Source organism: Rattus norvegicus, chromosome 3 (assembly GCF_021556685.1).
Source record: "Rattus norvegicus strain SHRSP/BbbUtx chromosome 3, alternate assembly SHRSP_T2T, whole genome shotgun sequence".
NCBI classification, from domain to species: domain Eukaryota; kingdom Metazoa; phylum Chordata; class Mammalia; order Rodentia; family Muridae; genus Rattus; species Rattus norvegicus.
In genome coordinates, this window is record NC_141536.1 from 152,364,106 (window position 1) to 152,377,189 (window position 13,084).

Here is a 13,084-nt window from a genome sequence, read left to right on the forward strand (position 1 = left end):
TCTCTATTTTGTGCATCATTTTTTTAACACACAGGGCTGAGGCCCGGACCACTTTCTTACAATGGACTCGTAGCAGCAAGGTACATCCAGGTCACTGCTAGCCCAAGCCACCCCTCCAAGAGAGCACTCCCATCCATTTAGGTCACACCCCACCAGCAAACTAGTTCGAGGCGCCTTGCCTTGTCTTCTTATTTCGAGTTTTCTTTGGGGGCAGATAAGAAATCTATTACTCCACAAGGTCCGCCTCCTGCTAAACTTTCCCTAGAAACTGGCCAGCCTGTCTCAGAAGCATCTCAATAAACTGACTCAGCCAACCCGTTGGCAGCTCTTCCCAGCAGTATGCCTTCTACATCCATGATCCCTCTCACTTACTTCTTCCCAGTCGAGGCTGTCCTCAAATGAACCGTGTGCTTGCACACATGGCCCTGCCCACTTTTCATTAGTGCAGGAGAGAGCGGTGCCCTGTTGCATCTGGTAAAAGGCACTAGACCCAGACTCTCTGAGATTCAGGGGCTGCCTGTGACCAGTCCTCGGCTCATTGCGCCTTCTATGACACATTGGCCTAGTCATTACTTGTTCACATGGCTTCTCAGAGGATGCCGGGAGCTCACTGTAAGCCTCACACAGCTGAAGTTCTTCTGGATCGGAGACCGTGAAGAAACCGCAGGGCCCACAGATAATAGCCAGCACTGAGGTCTGAGACACAGTGAGTGCACTTAAAGGACTTTCATATGAACCGAGGAGGGGCTCAGTGGCTAAAGTCCTTGCCACAAAAACATGATCTCTAAACCTACATATAAAAAAGCCACATATGGGGGCTGGGGATTTAGCTCAGTGGTTAGAGCGCTTACCTAGGAAGCTCAAGGCCCTGGGTTCGGTCCCCAGCTCCGAAAAAAAGAACCAAAAAAAAAAAAAAAGAACCAAAAAAAAAGCCACATATGGTAGACATCTCAGGGTTGGGAGAGTGGAGACGGGCAGTCCATTGGCCGTCTAACCTAGTGCACTTGGTGAGTTTCAAGTCGCTGAGAGATCCTGCTTCAAAAAATAAGGCTGATAGTGCCTCTGGTCTCTTGCACATCCGTGCACATGTACGCATGAAACTTCACAAAGATACATACAAGGGGGAGGAGGGGCAGAGACAGAGAGACAAACTGCAAGGGAGAGGAAGAGGGAGAGAGCCGGTGTGTCCCAGAATCGGCGTGTGTGTATACTGTATGCCTGGGAACAGACCTAGGGAATGCTGGGATTCATCGCTCCAATAGATGGGACAGCCATAGTAGCCAGCACTGGCTAAAACCTCCTGTAAACGGGGTGTTGGACACACCATCTCTTTGATCCCAGTCACCGAGGCTACAACCCTGCTCTGGAGAAGCACATTACATAATTCGTCCCTCAAGGCAACCTTTGAGGTGTGGTCTATGGTTGTGGCCCATTTTACAGAGGAGGGAATTAGGTGCAGAGAGACAAAGTGACTTGCCCCAGAGTCCCCCCGAGGTCAATGTGAGTTAGAAGAAGCAGAGCGAAAGCAGGCATCCTGCACACCCCACCCCTCGCTCTCCGGAAGAGAGCAGGCAGGGTGAGCAGTGAAGTTCCTGGAGTCTACAGGATCAAAACAGCCATGCTGTGCATTCAGTCCAGCCACTGTTTCCAAAGATGGGGCTGAGGAGAAGTTCTCAGTCTCCGCCGTGTCGCTACTCGCATGGGGGCCTTTCCTTCCCCACTCTGGACGCATTTCCCAACCAGATGCTCTGGTCACTTCCTACCAGGCGGTGATGATCTGATTCCTCACTTCTGCTCCCTAAAGCCCCAAGTCACACTGAGCCCAGGACCTTTACCCTGGAACACGGGGAAGAGCCTCCTGCCTCCCAGGGCAGGGCTCTTTGTCACTGCAGCTTCAACTCTACTGTCCCTGCCTCGGCTTCCCCCAACTACTTGATGCCATCTCCTTTTGTCACTTGACACCATCTGAAAATAAGTGTTTTTAATTGGTTACCTGGTTATTGTCTATATGCCTCAGGCTCCATGACACAACAGCAGAAACCATGTCTGACTTGTCCCCTCCTCCGCACCTCGCCCCCCACCCAGTATCTCCAGCACCAAGAACTCAGTTTGGCACTAAATAACTTAATGAATAAATGTCAGATAAGAAGATCTAGACTTAACAGCCAAAACTCTGGACCACGCGACCTTGGCAAGCCACCCTACCTTTCTGATCCTCGGTTTCCTCCTCTGCCTCATGAGGAGAATAGACCACACACCACACTCCAATGACCCTTCCAGGATAGCTTGTCTTAGAAAGCCAGACCTGGAACCCACCCAGTTCAGTCCATCCAAAACAGGCAGCTAGCCAGGGTCCAGGCAGTGGCTACCCTGTCCCCACCTCCACCTGTGTCCCTGCCCAGCCACACAGCCCTCTCACTCCCCCACCACAGAAACTGTTAATGAAGTGCGCACTGCTCGATGCGGCTACAATTACGGGGGCTAAGAATAAGGCGCTGACATCAGCCTCGTCAGTTTCCAAGTGAATCAGAAGGGGAGGGGGGAGGAAGGAGGAGGGGAGTGGTGCTCCAGAGCTGTCAAGTAGAAATAGCACAGCGTTAAATATAATCCAGTCCTGGCCTACATCATTCTGCAGAGGCAGGTGATGGCTGGGCCCTCAGGGCTAGGGCAGACAACTGGATCCTTCAAGGAGGTCAGCATAGCCACAGCTGCGGCTGGCCAACTGATGGGGACCATCCAGGAATGGTGGCCTGGAGCAGGCTGCCAGTCCCTGGGGTGTTTATAGAAGCCAAACAGACCCTTGCACCATGACCTGTGCCATGTGCTATTGTAGAGCCCCTTCCTACATAGGAGGAACTCATCTCCAGCACTAGAAGGTAGCCTCCAGGGAAGTATGGTTGGGCTAGGATCACCACCCACAAATGACTCCAGATGAGTAGGGCTCGGCATCTGTAAAATGGGCACATGTGTAGCAGCAGTCAACACCTCTGTTGCTATAGAACTCCGAGGAAGCACTTCAGTCATTTCATTTTTTTTAATCTCCCTGAGAGATGCTCTAACCAAGATCATTATCCTTCCCCCAACGCAAGAAGGTGAAGGGATTTGCTTGAGGCCACTGGGCATGGAATCAAATTCAAGCATCACACAAAAAGATAGCAAATGGGCGGTGGGGGGGGGGGACTAGAGAGATGGCTCAGTGGTTAAGAGCACTGACTGCTCTTCCAGAGGTCCTGAGTTCAAATCTCAGCAACAACATGGTGGCTCACAACCATCTGTAATGCGATCTGATGCCCTCTTCTGGTGTGTCTGAGGATGGCTATAGTGTACTCATACACAATAAATAGTTTTTTAAAAATTAAGATAACAAATGGTACAGACCGTGGGAACCAGTGGGGCTCTTTTCTGGTAGATTTTTTTTTAAAGGTGTGAGATGATGGTTGTTGGGTAGAAGGTTGGAGGCAGAGAAGAGCAGCTGGGGGTAGGGGTGAGAGTGGAGGGTGGGGAGTGAGGGATGGCTGCTTTCTTAGCCCAGTCTCCTCCACAGTCAAACTGCCCCCAACTCAGCCAACAGCTGGGGCGTTGGAGAGTGGCAAGGAGGAAGGAGGGGCCTCGTTCCCCAAAAAGAACCAAGGTAGATGGTGGACCTTTCCTTTCCCCTCCCCACCAAGCAGAGCCACAGGAAGCTTGGTAGGTGCAAACCAAGGAAGTTGGAGCTGGAGGAGGGGAAGGCAAAATCCCCAAGGAGGGTGGTAAAGGAGAGGGCTCTGGGGATCAGAGAGGACCCTAGCAGCAGCCTAAGACTTGCACAAGGGAATGTGTGCATATTTGTGTGTGTGTGTGTGTGTGTACATGTGTGTGTGTGTGAGTGTACGTGTACGTGTGTTCCTGCACCTGGCTCTCCTGAGATGATCCCTTTATCATGATTAGATTGAAGTGCCTTAATCCACATGTTCGCCTTATGGCTCGACTTGAACTAGAGAGGCGCTTGGCTTGAGATACCACCAGGCTTCAGTTTTCTAAATCTAGAATGCTTCCCAGTCTCGAATCTACAGAAGATTATGAAGCTGGGTGTGGTGGTGCAGACCTGTAACCCAAGCTCAGGAAGCTGAGGCAGGAGGACCACATGTTTGAGGAAAGCCTGGGCTACACAGCGAATGCCTGGCCAGCTAGGGCTACTTCGTGAGACCCTTTCTCAAAAGCAAAGGAGGAGATTACAGTTCTAGGTGGCAAACTGGGGGGTTGGGTAGTAGATGGCAGAGAAGAAAAGGGCACTGGGAGTGGCCTCCCCTGGGGTGAGGGAGGGCGAGGAGGCTCTGGAGCTTAGACTCAGGGCTTTAACGGGACCCCATTATGAAGATCTCCTAGGGTCTCCCTGTATCATGCATGCAGCCCAGCCCCCCTTCTGGAGCTGAAGGACTCAGTCTGTTCCCACCATTTTTAGGGGAAGGATGGGGGCAGCAGGACATTTTGTTTCCCAGATGAAGCTCAGGTCAAATTTCAAGGACAAAAGTTAGCACTTGCCTGGGAAAGAAAACTCTGCCAAATCCTGCAAATTTAGGAGGGAGGGTGAGGCTTCAATGTGGTCATTCCAGGTGCCTGGGGGTGCTGGCAGGAACTGCAACCCTGATTCCCCCTGCCAAGATCTGTCTGGCAGGAAATGGGGGAGCTTCACATCCTTAAAGTAGCTCAAACAACCACCTCCATTTCCCTCTGTTCAAAACCGGGGGTGGGGATGAGGGCTGTGGTACCAGTTGTGGATCCCACCCACCATGCTCCCCTCGAGAAGATTTGGTCTGAGCGGAAGAGGGAGGCGCCACGAAGGGCTTCCCAGCCCAGAGATGTGGCCTAAACTGCTAGGAAAGGGACTGGTAGCCGGCTGGTGTTGCCATGGTAACTTCCTCCCAGAGCTGGATCGAAGCATCCATCCTATGGGCAAATCAGAGCTGGTTGCTCCAGCTTCTCCTCCCTTCTCCTGGGCGGGAGGGGTAGAACTAGCCGCCAGATCACTTGGTCAGGCTCAGGAACACCAGCCTAAGGTCCAGACCCTGATGTAACAACCGCTTTTGGTATCTACTAGGAAGGGGCTACACCCCTGCTCCCCATCTACACCCCCAAGGAACTGGCACGTGGTTGTGAGACAAATAAACTGATTAGAAAGAAGAGGAAAACCGATAAACCAAAATGCTTCCCACCTTCCTTTGGCTTTCGAGCCCCCGAAATACCCACCTTTTAAGCACTCCAAAAAAGGGAGGCCCAGCTCTACCTCTATAAACTATAACGCAATAAAATTAGCCCATTAAAAGGATGACAGTTAACATTTTGAGAATCAGGATTTTTCTTTGCCCAAATGCACAGGAGTCTTCTTTATGGCCATGCTCAGCGACAACTCTCACTTGTTAATAAGACAGAGCAGAACCAGCACGCACTGAGACGTGCCAGGTACCTCGCCAGGCACCGTGCTAAGACTTTGCATATAGCAAGCAGCACAATTAAAAGCAAGTGTGCTTGAATCAATTTGTCCAGATTTGAACCCTAACTCCCTCACTTCCGGGCTAAATGACCTTGAAGGGATTGCTCTGCCTAGACCTCAGTTTTCTTATCTGAAAACGAGAATGTTATACAGGATATTAATTTTATGGGGAATGTTATGAGGAAAGATTAAAATTATGCATTTTAAATACCTAGAAAGACATGCAGTACATGGTAATAATTTTTAAAGCGTTGACCCAATGGAGTCTACTGGGAACACTATTATTTTTCCTCCTCATATAGGTGAGGAAAACAGGGTCACACGTCTAGCTCCTCCCCACCCTAGCTGCAAACCCATGGCCAGTAAGGCTGAGCAACAAAGATGTGGCCACAAATATCCCAAGTGTCCCTGAGTGCCTGCCTCTCTAAAGCCCCAGTGTCCTTGGGAACAAGGCAGGCACTAGCAACATCTGAGAGGTATCCCGAACATCTGAGGGAAGATTCTTCTGACAGGCATTGTAGCAACCTGCAGCGATCCTTTCCTTGGGCTCCGGGGTGCTAGAAAGACAGAAAGGAACCTCTTCTTCTTCCCCCACCGCCTGACACTCCTAAGTCCAAAGCAGGGATCTGCTATGCCCCATTTAAAGCTAAGGAGAAGTCTCCTCCTCAGCCTATGACTCAGGAAGCTAGCTGGAGACAACATGAGAACCTTGAAGATGACTCTGGCCTAATCCAGTAGATGGGAAAGATGTGTCAACATGAATTGGAAGCCACAACTAAAGGGGAGGCTCTTCTGTGAGCCTGAAGCCTGTCAGGGACACACTCAGAAATGGCGCTGCCAAGGACAGAGTAAAAAGGGGGCCAGCAGGAGAGGGGAGGAGGCCAGAGGAGCCAAGTCTGCACAGAACACTTCTCGTTAGGCCAATCCTTGTGCAGGACCCCAGACCCTATTCTGCTGCCTTTAGACATTACTTAGCTCAGTGCTGTTTTAAAGGAAATAAGCCTGAAAGGTTTCTTTTAGGAGAAAATGAATGAGATGAGATGATCAAGAGAAATTCAACATCCAGACAGTGGTCCTTACTTCCCACTTCCACGAGCCCCTCATTATTCTACCGGGTATGGAAATAGACTTTTTCCCTGTACCCCCCAAGCTCCAGGCAGCCACAGGGATGAGCAGAGAGGGAGCCTGAGATGTCCAAACAGAGCCCTGGGCTGCCAACTGCTCCCCAAGGCCTCCTCACCTGGGAACCATTTTCTGCACAGTGAGATCTGGCTTTTTAAAATTCCTCCTCCAGCAAGAGAAGCCACTGGTGTTCTGAAGGGAGCCAAAAGCCTGGTTCTGTTCTCAGCTTTGTGCAGGAGACACCAGATGACCTTGGTTTACGCATACACACTCACATAGACAAATGCATACCACACACCAGGGTTTCAGTCATTTATACTCAACCACAGATACCCAATCCCCACCCAATGGATTTGGGCCCTAGGAGGGCTGAAGAAGATGATCTCTAGGTCTCTTACAAGTGAAACACAAGAATTTGAAGAAACTCGCTTAGAAGGGGGGAAATTAGACTGATGTTTAGAAATCCTGTTAATAGTGTCAATGAAGTTGTCTTTGACTCAACTGAGACCTAGAGCAGGTCCGCAATAAGAGCCAAGGTGTCCGACCCGCAATGTGTAGCATGACTTTGGAGAAAAAGCAAACCATGCCTGGCGCAGGTGCTCCCACACACCTGTGTTCCTTGCCCTCCTGCCCAGCTGGTCCCTTGAGACACAAGTAAGTGGCCTGAGGAACTTTGGGAGAATGCCCTGCCACCAAGCCTGCTCTCTCTCCACAGATGCTCCAAGACTTGCCCGGCCTTCATCCCTGCAGCCAGCCCAATTTCCTCTCTCTGAGTTAGCTGCAGTAGAGGCCACTGTATCAGGGACCCCGCCCCAATTCCACCTCACCTGGTCTTGTCTAGAATAACAATTCAACATTCCTCAGCTCTGTGAGGGGGAAGATGAGCTCCTGAGTCTCAGCTATTCGGTCTGTAAAATGGTGAATCCACAGACCAGATGGGTAATAACCATTGTAACCCCCAACTCCTATCGCCAGGTCAGTAGAAAATTCTGTCAGGTGTTGGCCTCAACTGTTACCATTCCCCCACCACCTGGCTCTGGGGAACTTTCCTCTTCCCATTTTTCTTCCAATAGGTGACAGTCTATTACCCACCATTCCATCCCATAACAGAACTGAGACAGAAAACGCCTGCAGGCAGAGAGTTGAAACCTGAACTCTTGAATTCGCTAAATTGTGACATTTTGGGGGTAGTGCATACATGATTTCTTTTCCTCTTAAGAGATCATCCATGTATTTTAATCAGTATCGTATCCACTTGTTCTTACACACACACTTACACACACACTCCTCTTCCTCACCCACCCTTCATTGACTTCAAATTCTCTCAAATTATCAGTTTGAAAGCCATTTCACTCCACCCTCCCACCACACAGAGCCTTGTAACCGAGGCAGTGTTAACTGTACTTCCTGGTGAGGAAACTGAGGCTCGGGTTGGCATGACTTGTCCAAGGTCACAGCTTATATGGAGAGAGTAAAGACTGGAGCCTGATTCTAACTCCTAATCTTGGCACTCTTTGGGGGAACTCGCCCAAACCTTCTAGGTACCCCCACCTGTTGTTGGATTCCCCTTTTTATCCAAAACCAAGCTCAATGCTCTCAGTACCCTCTGCCTGGTTCCAGTATCCAGGAGCTGGCTTCCTCCCAACCCTTGGGCTGTGGCTACCGGTTTTTTTGTGTGTGGGGTGTGTGTGTGTGTGTGTGTGTGTGTGTGTGTGTGTGTGTGTGTGTGTGTGTGTTTCAGGCCTAGAAGCTGAAGGTTTGAGTTGAAGGTTGGCAGCTGGGTTCAACCCACCCCAAAAAGGCCACTCCAGGGACAAGATCACCTGAAGTCAGAGGCGCACACTGAAGGGTGCGCTGGTGTAGTTAGCACTTACACTACCTAGCACATCCCTGGAGAGGAAGGAGGAAAGGCCAGCAGACACCGGGCCAGTTCTGTGTGGCCCGCCCCAATCTGATTAGAGTCTGGAGCCCCAGCCTGTGGGGGAAGGGATTGAAGAACAAATCGGGACACTAGAGGCTTTGGCTGTCGAACAAGGGGGTCTTGGGCAGGGAGCCTCTAGATGCAGCTAAGACAAAGACCTCAGAGAGGTCAGGTCTGTGCTCCACCTCCAACGACCAGGAGCCCGTCGGAAGCTCAGGGGTGAAGCGGCCTAAACCCCAAGATCTGACTAGGGAGTCAATACCAGACTTGGGTGGTGGCAAGTCCAGTTGAGAAACAAGTCAGGGAGGGGGTCGCAGAGGAATCCTGTAGGTGCACATAAAAAAGGAGACTTGGGTCCAGGAGACCGAAGGGCCCACTTGCGCAAGAAGGATGAATGCAGATGTTCAAGGGGTCCCTGGGGCGCAGGAGGGGGGAACAGAACCAGAGCTCCTCCTAGACCCCTGGGGTCCTGAGGGAGTGGGAGGGGCCCCTGGGTATCTATCCGAGTAGGATCGAGAGGGCAGCGGAGCCAGCGGCCGCCTCTCCCGAGCGCCCCGGGTCCCCGAGGGTCCCTGGCTTCAGGACCCGGAGACAACCCCCCCCCGGGGTGGGTGGACCGCAGCGCGCTCACCTGCGTCCTCATCATCGAAGGAGTTCATGCACGGGAAGTAGATGGCGAGCGCCTCGAAGGAGGCGGACAGGCTGAGGCGGCTCTGCGAGCGCTCCATGCCCGCGCCCGCTCCAGGAGCCTCGGCCGCCGCGGCGGCGGGCGGCTTGGGCAGCTTGGCCGCCCCATTCTTGACGCGGAGTACGGCGCGCGGCGTGGTGGCGGCGGCCCGGGGCTCCGCGGGCGGGCGGCGGGGCTGGCGCCTGGGCGCAGAGGGCCGGACACTGGCGGCGCTTGGAGCGGGAGACGCGCGGTGCTCGCGGCGGTGGCGGCGGTGGTGGCGGTGGTGGCGGCGGCGGCGGCGGCGGCGGCGGCGGCGGTGGTGGTGGTGGCGGCGGCGCAGCGCGCTCTGGCCCGCGGCGTCCCCAGCCTGCCTGCCGCGCGGGGCGGGCCGGAGCCGAGCGCCGCAGCCAATCGCTGAGGCCCGGGGGAGGGGGCGCCGCGAGCGGGGCGTGGGAGCCGCGAGGGTGCGGGCTGCGCCGCCGCCGCCAACCCGGCAGGTGCACGAGCCCGCCGCAAGGCTGTCTGCGCCCGGCTGCTGCGGCTGAACCTCCAGTACCCGCTCTGACCCGTGGCTGTCAGTCCTCAGACTCGCTCCTGAGGCAGGTGTCCAGTAACCCCGATTTGTGCAGGCCTCACCCAGATAACCTCAGGCGTCCAGAGGGACACAGTCCAAGAAGTCTAAGAAACCTGCCAGGTACACAAGCACCCACAAGGATGTATTTGCTAGGCAAAAGAGATCTCAGACTCCCTCACACCCGAAGACGGAGGGACACCTGGACAGACACCTTCACAGATACCTGAACAGACAATCTATAGACACCCAGTGACTCGTACAGACATAGTGGCAGAGAGACCCACTGGCAACTTCAGAGGGTCCACAGAGACCTGCAGAATCACAGGGAGCAACAGGCAGGCGGGACATGTCCTCCCACTCCCGCATATTGGAGACCCAGAAACCCCACAGTAGTTTGCACAGATACACACCTTCTCATGCACCCACACTTGCTTGCAGACACATCCTAGAAGTCTCTCTCAAAGAGAGAGCATAGCTCTAGACCACCTCAGACACTTAGCACCCCTCCTCCTGTAGTGATCTGTCCCAAAAACTGGGACAGCCACCCTCGGAACACTCATACCTATAGACACAGCCATACAGACTGAGTCACTCACAGGGATGGATTCATTCTGATGCACAGACACCCTCAGACTCAAGATCCCGAGACACCGCTGCAGGCTCACACTGGCACACACTCTCAGACACATTCTGATGACCACGGTCCCCCGAATCACACCCACGGGAACAGATTATCAGAGCGGGAGTAGAAACAGATAAGCTCAATTGCAAACCCCCTTTGCCCTCCAAACCTGAATGGCCAGAGGCCCGCTCTACCAGCAGAAGTGACTGCCCTTTTCAGGTGTTCTCACCCCTCCCATGAAGCAGCCGTCTGAGATGGCCTCGGGAAAGGACTGCTCAGTCCTTCCTTTCCAAGTGGCCTAGAGTGAGCCCCTTTGTCTCACTAACCTATTTTCTCATCAGACAACAGGAACCCTCTGTTTTGGATGGTTGTATTTCTGTTGATTCCTAGCCAACCAAGTAGCTTAAAAGCAACAGACCTTTTATTAGTATACAATCTGTCTAGATTGTAAGTCTGGGCAGCTGAGCGGGGTTCTCAGAATGTTACAAAGTATTAGTGAGGTGTAGCTTGTTACTACTGGCTTTGGAGAAGAATGGGATTCCAGGATCATTCAGATACCAGCAGGATTCAGTTCCCTGTGGCTATTGGACTGATGTCTATGGATGCCCTTACACATGGGCTTTCCATATTCAAAGCTACTACGGGACGAATGGGTCCTTCTCATGTCTGTGATGTCTTTCCCTAGTCCCATGCAGTCAAAGGGTAGAGGTCCCTGGACCATCTCCTCAATTCTGTCATCTCACTGAGTACCTGGCACAAAGGAGACACTACTCAAGCCTCTTCCCCTTTCCAGGAAACAGACTCTGACTTTGAGAACAACAGATATATGAGAATGTTCCACCCATAATCACCCCACCTTGGTAAATGGAACCTCGTTCTTTCTAGTCATTCAGAAACCATACATCTCAAAGCTGCTTCTGCTTCTTCTTCTTCTTCTTCTTCTTCTTCTTCTTCTTCTTCTTCTTCTTCTTCTTCTTCTTCTTCTTCTTCTTCTTCTCCTCCTCCTCCTCCTCCTCCTCCTCCTCCTCCTCCTCCTTCTTCTCCTTCTCCTTCTCCTTCTCCTTCTCCTTCTCCTTCTCCTTCTCCTCCTCCTTCTCCTCCTCCTCCTCGCCCCCCTCTCTGCCTACCCCAGGGCCTAGTAGGGTACCAGGCAAAAAAAAAAACCGTGTCATTAAACCAGCTTATGAGGGCAGGGTCCTCAGCACCTCTCTCCCCCATTTTACAAAAGCTGAGGCTTGCAGAGGGGACCTGATATCCCCAAGATCACAAGAAAAGGATGAGATTGGAGCCTGTGTCAACCCAGTTCCAAAGTTTGCGTATTTTCCACTGCTCCTAACATGGGGGCAAATTCATTCAGGAATGCACATGGGAGGGGGCTGTGGGAGGTCACTGAACTTGGCCAGGAACTAGGGAAGAAATCCCAAAGACCCAAGAGGAAAGTCGGAGACTAAATATTGAAAACGGCATACAGATCCTGAGCTGGCCTTTGGACAGTCAAATGCCACCTCACCACTGATCAGTAGGACCTCTGGGCTGCTCCTAAAAATGTGTGAACAAGGGCTGGAGAGATGGCTCAGTGGTTAAGAGCACTGACTGCTCTTCCAGAGGTCCTGAGTTCAATTCCCAGCAACCACATTGTGGCTCACAACCATCTGTCATGGGATCTGATACCCTCTTCTGGTGTGTCTGAAGAGAGCAACAGTATACTCACATAAATAAAAAATAGATAGGATAAATCTTTTCTAAAACTGTGTGGGCAATGTTTGCCCAAGCCCCTGCCCTCAAATCCAGGTGAAGCTCAGTGACTGTGTTTTAACCAGAAGAAGACAGGGATGGATGCTGTACATGAAATCCCCGAAGATGGATCAGAAAGGTCCTGCAGCTTCCTCCTGGTTTGCTCGGGCTCCAAACTCTGGGAGAAGGCAGCCTCTACCCAAGATGCCTAGGTATGGGAAGACTCCATGTTGGAGATGCCATAAGAAAGCCTTCCAGTCATTAGCCAGCCTCGCCAGGCCTTGTGAGAGCACCATCCTGGGGCTCATTCTGGATGAACCTTGATACAGCCACAGCTGGCACGTGCTGGCAGCTGAGTGACAGACACTGAGTATTGCTGCCCCACTGAGCCCTTCCTGAGCATATGTCAGTCTAGAGATCATATTTTATACCACATTGGAACAGCAACTTTGAACAAGTGGATCAACCTCCCTGGGCCTCAGTTTCTCCAAATGTAAAACAGAGACCCACAGTGTGGGTCTCACTGTCAAATGAGTCCCTCAGCCTGGCACTCTACACGTGTGAGTTTATGTTCTAATGTCCACAGCTCCTCACCTGTCAGAACCTAGCACACACAGCAAAAGGAACCTGAAACACCATCAACTGGCTCATCTTGGGGAGAGGGAAACTGAGACTCGGAAAGCGCCGTAAGGCACATGTGGGCAGAGGTGTTGAAAGACAGAGACCTCTTGCTGGTTCCATCATGATCCGGGTCACCTGTACAACTGACCAGGGCCTCGGGAGGCTCCTGTGGGTAGCACAGATGATGCTGACTCTAGGGGAAGAAAACAGTCTGGGGGCCAGTGAGATGGCTGAGAGGGTAAAGGCAACTGCCATCAAATCTGACAACCTGAGTTTGATCCCTGTGACCCAAATGGTAGAAAGAAAAAAAAAAAACCTTCTCCTTGTTCTCTGACAAGTTCAAGGGTCAC

The 13,084-nt window shown here is 52.2% G+C and overlaps 1 protein-coding gene across 2 annotated transcripts in view; it reads right to left on the reverse strand.

The window, feature by feature from the left end:
* Positions 1-9,531, reverse strand: part of Rims4 (regulating synaptic membrane exocytosis 4) — a 64,095-nt gene extending 54,564 nt beyond the window's left edge. For both annotated transcript variants that reach the window (XM_087650027.1, NM_170666.3), the window contains 1 exon segment: positions 9,145-9,531. In XM_087650027.1, the coding sequence (XP_087506153.1) occupies positions 9,145-9,241 (97 nt within the window). In that variant the 5' untranslated portion in view covers positions 9,242-9,531.
* Positions 9,532-13,084: the final 3,553 nt, after the last annotated feature.